We start from the raw sequence: 8046 nt of genomic DNA on the forward strand, positions 1-8046 counted from the left end.
GGCGGGAGGCCAGATGGTGCCTTGGGGCTGTTGAAGGGGCTGAGCTTGCCCTGGGACATACCACCCAACAGGGCAGGCGGAAAGGCCTGGTCAAGACCCTGGGTGCCCAAATGCCATCCTCACTTGCCGAGGGGGCAGTGCTTAAGCCCAGGCCCACCTTGAAAGGCAGCAAATGGTAGCCCAGTGACAGCTGGCCTGCCCTCAGGGATCTGGGAAGCCATGGGCTCAGGGCTGGAGCACATGGGGGAGGGGGTGTACCCAGGGGATCCTGTGGCCAGGGTGTGTGTGCCCAGGGAGGCCCTGCCTGGGCAAAGCCATGGGGCAGGCCACAATGAACTGTGGAAGGATGTCTGGGGGCCATCAGTTATGAAACCAGTGCCCCCTGACCAGCAGACAGGACCTTGGTTCACACCAACAAGGCTCAAAGTCAAGTGAGTTTATTCAGAAAAGGCCTTGCTGGGCACCAAACTAAGAAAACAAGCCCCCAGCCCAGCCCAGCCCCCTAAGGGTCAATTTACAAAAGACTGGGCAAGGGGGGGTAGAGGAGGACCAGTGAGGAGGCTTCCGCAGGCCATGGCCTTCCCTGAGGGGCCTGCACTCCCTCCGGGGTGGGGCCAGCACTGTGGGGGAGCAACCCATGGCTGCTCCTTAAGGTTCCGCTGGTTTGGCGGAGGGCCCCGATCCTGCCACCTCTGGCTCCCGCTCATCCCCAGGAGGTCCTGCAGGGACGGGGCTCCCGGGGACCCCCTGCTCAGGCCCCACCTGGCCTTCCATGTCCTCCTGGACCCTGCTCTCACCCTTACCAGCTTCAGGGCACTTTGGTGGGGCAGGCATCTGGGTGCCCTCACTGGCTGCCACCACACTGTCCCTGGTGGCCTGGTCCACCCGCCTCCTCTTCCTCGCCTCGTCAGCTGCCCTGCTCCCCTGGGCTGGGAGGCCAGGCTGCTCAGCCTTGCCTGAATCCTGGCTGCCCACCTCTGGGGTGCCTGCCCCAAGGCCACACCCCTCCAGGTTCAGAACAATCTTCTCCACCTCCGCAGCGCTTGGGGAGCCCAGCTCACGCCGGCTCAGCTCCAGCTTCCTCTTCTTGCCCTCCTTGGGGCTCATGGGCTCCAGCCCGTCCTCCCTGTGGCCCTCAGCCTCCTCTCCTGGGCTCCTCTCCAGGGTTCCCGTGTCCTGCGACTCCACGCTTGGCAGCTGGGGGCCCTCGGTCACTGGATCCTCGTCCCACCCTGTCCCACAGGTCCGGCTGCTAGCCTCGTGAGGGGGCTCCCCAGGGTTCTGCAGCCCCTCTGCCTGCCCGGGGTCGGGCTGGGGTGGGGAGCTGGGCCGGAACTTCTGCAGCTTGTCGTGGGGCCCCCAGACAAATTTGCAGCGGGGCCGGAAGTGCTCCCAGGCGAAGTGCACCAGTTGGCGGCGCTGGCGGCGGCAGCGCACAGCAAACACAAAGTAGTCCAGGGCACTCTGCCGCACACCCGGCAGCTCGCGTCGCACCAGCGTCTCTTCCAGGAAGAAGCGTGCCAGTGGTGCCTGGTAGTGTTGCAGACCCAGCTCACCCAGCGACTTGAGGATGCGTGTGATTCGCAGGTTGTTGTGGCCATGCCTGTGGGGTCGGGTGCAGGGTCAGGGGTGGGTCAGGTACGTGGTTGCCCAGCCCTTCTGCCAGGCCTGCCCTTGTCTTCCCACTGGGCTCCCCTCATCCTCCAAAGCCTCCATACCCTGGCTGCTGTCCAGTCCCAGTCCCTGTTCCCAAAGAAGGACTCCCCCATACCCGAGAACATGGCCAGTGGGTCCTAGATGTGTGGGTGGGATGTGTCGCCTGGAAGGGGCCATCCTCCTGTAGGGCAGAGCTGGCTGGAGGGGCCACAGGGCCCTCCAGGGCGCAGGGCCCAGCACAGGGCCTCAGCTCCCTGCAAGGTGGCAGTGCCGCCTGCAGAGTGGCCGTGCCCTGCTTGGCCTGACACCCCCAAGCACGAGAACAGTTTTCTTTAAATCCTCAGACCCTGAGGCAGGGCCGACCCCATGCTGCAGACTGGAGGGAGATGCTCAGAGCCTCGCTGGACTCCCCTGACCTGCCTGAAACCCTGTGTCGCCTAATCCCTTGCAATGGGGTGGCACGGAGGCTGGGCCTCACCAGTTTAGGTTCTGAAAGCGCTCCTGGTAGTTCTGTGCCCGGCACACGGTGCCAGTGTCCTGGTCCACCAACTGGATGCCATAGAAGCCCAGCATGAGCTTGTAGGCCCGGATGAGGCGCTCCTGGATCTCCTGGGAGCTCTTAAACGCCTGGAAGAGAGCCGTGGGGTGATCAGGCGGCCATAGGAATTGCTCCTGGGGTGCGGGGGTGGCCCTGCAGACACAGAGCCACTGATACCTCCCCCAGTCCCAGCTCACTCGGAGGCCTGACTCAGGCTTTGGAGCAAAATGACAAGCGACATGTCTACATGCCTCCCTCTTGCCTGGGGCCTCAGGCCTCAGGCCGCTGCTCTGCCCAGGACATCCTCAGCCCACCATCATAAAGCAACTCCTCTAGGGATCCACTTTGCACACTGAGAGGCACATTCCTCAGCCCACCAAGCCCCACCCATCCCTCAGGGGTGGCCCAAACCAGGAGGGACAAAGGCAGGTCCCACCACTGCAGTCTACAGCCTGCACACTGGACTCATTGCTGAAAGACGGCAAACCCGAGTGACAGCTGGGGCCTCTGTCCTGGCTTTCCCATCTGGAGGCAGACAGCCTCCAGGTGCCTGGAAGAGGCAAAGGCCACCTGGGAGGTAAGGTCATGGACCTGGAGGCACTTCTGGCCTTCTGCATCCAGCAGCCCCTGAGTGGGCACCAGACACCTGGTCAGGCACAGCCCACTGGCAGGGTGGCTTTCCTAGGGCTCTTCCCCAACCACAGCTGGATGATACTGACCTCGACCTCCTGGAGTGTGAGGGGCTTGGCATGCCAGTTTACTCCCGGCTCCCGCAGGGGAAACAGCCTGCAGTGAAGAGACACCTGGGCATGAGGGGCCATGCTGGGTGGCATGGGTAGTGCCCCACCCTCTCTGGGCTCCCAGCTCAACTCTAGGAGGGGCTGGCAGGGCCTCCCTTGAGTCAACAGTGAAGGAGTGAGGGTGGGCGAGCTCAGATGGACATGTGAGGGCTCAGGACAGGAGGCTGAGGTGTGCTATGGCCTGCAGGATGCGGATGGTGACTCAATGGCCGGGTTGACAGCAGCCACCCAGCCTGGCAGAAGAGGCTCCCTGAGCGTGGTCCCCAGGGTGGCATGCCGGGCCTCACTGCATTGTGGGCCTCCATGGCAACAGCATGAGGACCGAGGAGCAGGGCAGACATGGTCCAGCCCCAGTGCCCCTCGGGGCACCCAGGCTACACCCTCCACAGGCAGGGCCTGCCCTCTTCTCCTTGGTGCAGCCCCTGTCAGTCCTATCTCTCACCTTTTGGCTTGCAGCGAAGAGGTTGTTTAGAACTAAGAGCCCAGGCAGGGACAGGTCAACATTTCCCTTGGTGGCCACTGGAGTACCCAGTGATGCTTTGCCCTGTGTTGTATAGCCACCAACTTCCAGGAAAGCTGGGCATGCTCAGGCCACATGAGGAGCAGCATGGACGAGGCTCCTGCCGGGGAGGGCCTGCTCCCTTCTTCCCCCACTCCTCCCTGCTCCTTCCCTGCCCCTTCCCCCTCCTGTCAGGCTCACCACTGGATGTAGGAGTGATTGTCCTCCAGGACGTCATAGTTGTCCCTCCAGTTCTGAAGAATGTCCTCAATGAAACAGCCTAGGTGCATCATGGGACAAGTCAGCTGTGGAAGCCACCCTGATGGTACCAGAGCTGGGACAGAGCACTGCCCAAGGTTCCAAAGCCCCTGCCCACCCAGGTTTCTTGAGGTTCCTCAGGGTCCTGGGCCCAGCAGGACTGACTGCTCCCCTCTGATGTGTAACCCACCCACTCTGGCACCTGGCCCTTGCCCCTCTGCAGCCTGCACACTGGACTCTCACTGCTAACAGACAGTAAATCCAAGTTTCAGCCCGAAAGACCCCCTGTAGAAGAACCCAGGTCCCAGTACCACACACCTGTCAGTGCAGAAGGGGGCCTTGCTGCTACCCCAAAGCACAGCCTGTCATCCAGGAACTCTATTCTCAAGCAAAGCCCCCAGGTGACCCCAGACCCACAGGCCTAGGGCAGGTGGGCAGAGTTTCTCAAGGACCAGACAGAAAGCACCCTGGGCTTCGTGACCCTCGCCACCCACCAACCTGTTTCACATTGCAACATGGAAGCCACCACAGACACATGCAGATGTGGATGGGTAGGCTGGCCTGGCCCTCAGGAAACCCAACTTACTGACGTTGAACTTCTAACTTGGTGCACTTTTCATGTCACAAAATCCTGTCTACGTTAATTTTCCCAGTCACTTAAATGTGTAAAATCCATTCCTAGCCCTGAAGTTTACAAGCTGCTTTGTGAGATGGCGAGATCCCAGTGGCTTCCACAGTGACCAGGTGCTAGAAGCCTCCACCGACTCCTCCCTGGCCTTTGCAGACCAGGACCTCCAGGTATGCACTGAGATGTGGGTGCCCTGGGCCCTTGTGGCTGCCTCCGGGGGTGCTGCAGGGCCACGTGAGAGCTGTGGCCCTGCAGCGGGCATATCCCATCCAGGGCCCAGGGGACAGGCAGCCAGGTGCTTGGCATGTACCGTTGGGCAGGAAGCGGATCTCGTTCCTGTAGAAGCTCAGGTTTGGCATATCACCATTGTAGTCTCGTTCCACCAGGTCCTGAAGAGCCAGAGAGGGGACAGTGGGGTCCTCAGGCTGCCTGGGACCCTCACAAATGCCTTCTGGGGAGAGCATCAGACAACCTACAGACCTCCTGAGTCAGCTTAAGGCCAAGAGCCCAGCTTGGCTGCTCCCTCTGTAATAGGGCCAGCTCAGAGAACAGCAGTGCCTTGGACCTCAGGAGCCAATTCAGAGGTCAGCAGGGCCTTGGATCTCTGAGGCCAGGCTCAGGGGCAGCTGGACCTTGGATCTCAGGGGCCAGGCTCAGGGACAGCAGGACCTCTGACCCCAGGGACCAGGCTCAGGACAGCAGGGCCTCTGACTCCAGGGGCCACGTTCTCCTCCTCACCAGCAAGGCCAGGGCTGGGAGAGCCCTCCCTCCATGCCCCAGAGGTGGCACAGAGGTTGCCTGACATTCACAGGTGCAGAGGACAATGCTGAGGATACCACCTGAGGAGGTGGCTGTGAGAGGCTGGCAGTGTGGGTTAGGGGCTAGCGTGGGGCAGGTGGAAGGCTCATGTGGAGACCCCACATACCTGTGTCACAAGCCTGGTGCTGCTGCCTTACATCCCAGGCTAGGTGCTGAGGCTGAGAGAGATGGGGCACGGCCCTGTGAGCAGGGAAGCCAGGATCCGGTTCACACGGCACCTCCTGTGCCCTCTACTAACCATGTGCAGGGACAGCAGCACCTTTGGTGCCCCACATCCCGGGGGACCCGGCAGCCCCAGGCTGGGTTTGTCTCAGAAGGGGGTGACGGGTGGGCTCTGTGTCTCCAGGTGGGCTGCTGAGGCACCATGGGGGCTTTGGAGCACCGTGGGGGCTGTGGATACATACATACCGGGTAGTTGTGCCGGTACCTGCGCATGTCCCGCATAGCTCGCCAGTTTCGGATCCCTGTCATCCTGAACTGGGGAGAGAAGAGACAGGATCAGGGCCCCATGCAAGTCGTTTCTCACAGGCCCCACCCCAGTGGGGCCTAAGCCTGGGTCAACTGTCAATGAGCTGGCTTCAAAGGGCCAGGGCTTTTGAGGTTCTGCCCGCCAATTCTTTCATACTGGCTCTTTTTGGGGAGTCAGGCCTGCCCCTCTACCCAGCCCTCCAGAGACTTCCAGTCTTCACCTCACAGTGGAGGACACTGTGCACACTCCCAGGGGCATGGCCCTCCACACCTGGTACCCAGTTCCCAGCTTTGTCGCCTCCTCCCAGGTGTCTGGCCACCCTACTCTGACCTTGGCCCCCTTCCATCCCTCAGAGCCCCCCATGGTCCCTTCTCCTTGCACTGAGCTCTAACTTATCACTTGGCTTTGCATCCCTGGGGCACTGGCCTCACCAACTACAGCCCCATGAGGGAACGCAGGCACCTCTGGCAGCATCTGATGCATGAATAACTGAGGCCCAGGGAGTCGGCCCCTTTCCTGCCTGGTCCCCACCCCCCTTTGCCTGGCCAGATGGCCACCACGAGGTCAGACCCTGCATGTCCCACCTCCAGCCCTGCCCGAGAACAGCTTCTTAGCAGGACGTCAGGTCCCCAGCCCTTCAGCACCCAGCTCTGCAGGCCAGGCCCCAGATTTAGGGAGGACCAGAGGTGACTGGCAGCGGGGATGCTACAGAAACAGCCCTGGGCCCCCTTGTCACAATTGTGGGGGCACAGTAAAGTAGATCTGCTGGAGGAGGGACCTGGGCATGACATGATGACATGAGAGGACAGCTTGCACCTAGGACCCTGGGGGAGTGCTGGAAGCGGGGTCAGGAAGCCTGGCCAGCTGCTGTGTTCCAGATCTGACCCGGGCTCCCACTGGCGTCTGAAGTTGCTATTGTCCAATTTCTAGCCAGGGCCATGGGTGAGGTTCCTTCTTGCCCAGTCAAGGACAGAGAACAGAATCGAAACTGAGCAGAAGTGGCCCCACCCCCACTGGTTCCTACTTCCTCCCAGGTTAGTTTCAGGGAAGGGTCCCGACTGGCTGTGCATAGGCAGCCCACAGGTGCACACATGACACCGCCCAGGACAAAGAGACACAGCCTCTCTAGGATCCAGTGTGGGGAAGCTGGAGAGGTGAGGAGGATGGGGTGAGGCACGGGGCTTGGGGACAGAAACTATAGCAGGAGGCAGAAGGGAAGAGGTCAGAGGTGGCAAGTGCCTTAATATCAAGGCTCTGAGCACTGCTGCAGGAGTGGGGTCTGAGGGACTACGTGGGGACAGCACCCTCCATCAGAGCCTGCCTGAGGGCACACCACCCTAAGGGAGCAGGGCCAGGTTCCGCCCTTGTCTCCAGGTCTGGGACCCTGACTCCTGCCTGGCTTGCCCCTGTCCCAAACATTGCAGGTGTGCCAAGGAAAGGACAGCGCTGACCTTTTTGGTAGGCTCAGGGCCCCTCAGGTCACTCACTGACCCCCCGGGCCCCTCAGATCACTCACTGGCCCCCTCCCCCCCCGCACCAAGAGATACCCCAAAAGTAGCGTCCCCTGCCCTGGGGCCCTCCAGGGGACTACAGCCGGAATCCAAACCGCCTTCAGGTCCCCACATCACTTGAAACCCCAGCTGGAGGGAGGCTGGCTATTCAGAGCCCAGCAGCCAGCAAGGAGCCTCTGGCAACAAAGTAACCCCTGGCGACAAGTACCCATGCCCGGTGGTAACAAAAATAACCTGCGCTGAGGCGCGGGCGCCTGCTCCTACTCACAGGTCACAGGGCTCCACACAGCCCGGGCCAGGGTGAGGGGAGGGACCGCAGGTGGCCCGGGCGGTGCATCCAGAGGCCCAGACTGGGATCCTTTGGGGAACCGCCGCGGGGCGGGCGCAGGCTGTGACTGAGGGAGGTCAGGGTGGACCAAGGCCTCCCTGGAGGAATGTCACCCACACGCGACACGGTCCCGGGGACTCGGACCTGACGTCACCAACGCACGGTTTCGACGTCACCGGCGTGGACACCGGACCGGGACCGCCCGCCGTCCCCGCACGGCCCGCCGCCCCGCACTTCCTGGAGGCTCAGCGGCTGAGCAGCGGACAGCCGGACTCGGCGAGTCTCGTCTGCACCCGGGGAGGGGCCCCACCTGGAGCGCGCTGGGCCGCGCCGCCCGCGGCTCCTCCGCGTCCTCGTCCTCGTCCTCCACGTCCCCCGCGCTGACGACCTCGCCATCCCCGCCATCCTCGTCCTCGTCGTCCTCCTCCCAGGTGGAGTCGCAGTCTAGGTCGTCCATGCTCGGGCAGCGGTGGGACCCGCGCTGGAGGCGGAAGCGATGGGAACGCGGAGGAAACGCGGGGGCGGGGAGGGGGCGGGGGG

The 8046-nt window shown here is 62.5% G+C and overlaps 1 protein-coding gene across 2 annotated transcripts; it reads right to left on the bottom strand.

Annotated features, from left to right (window-relative positions):
* Positions 1–421: 421 nt before the first annotated feature.
* OGFR (opioid growth factor receptor) lies at positions 422–7974 on the bottom strand. 2 transcript variants are annotated; one of them, XM_008065057.2, is made up of 7 exons: positions 7817–7974; positions 5607–5675; positions 4690–4768; positions 3695–3773; positions 2914–2980; positions 2135–2283; positions 422–1603 (listed from the first exon to the last, which is right to left on the bottom strand). In XM_008065057.2, exons 1-7 carry the CDS (start codon positions 7961–7963, stop codon positions 649–651), a joined length of 1545 nt encoding a protein of 514 aa, XP_008063248.1. In that variant the 5' UTR covers positions 7964–7974; the 3' UTR covers positions 422–648. The 2 variants fall into 2 exon arrangements, with proteins under 2 accessions (XP_008063248.1, XP_008063255.1); XM_008065064.2 differs by having other exon boundaries at positions 5607–5670; positions 7817–7966.
* Between the last annotated feature and the right edge of the window lie 72 nt (positions 7975–8046).

Source organism: Carlito syrichta, unplaced genomic scaffold (assembly GCF_000164805.1).
Source record: "Carlito syrichta isolate Samal-C Ts95f unplaced genomic scaffold, Tarsius_syrichta-2.0.1 Scaffold103311, whole genome shotgun sequence".
NCBI lineage: Eukaryota > Metazoa > Chordata > Mammalia > Primates > Tarsiidae > Carlito > Carlito syrichta.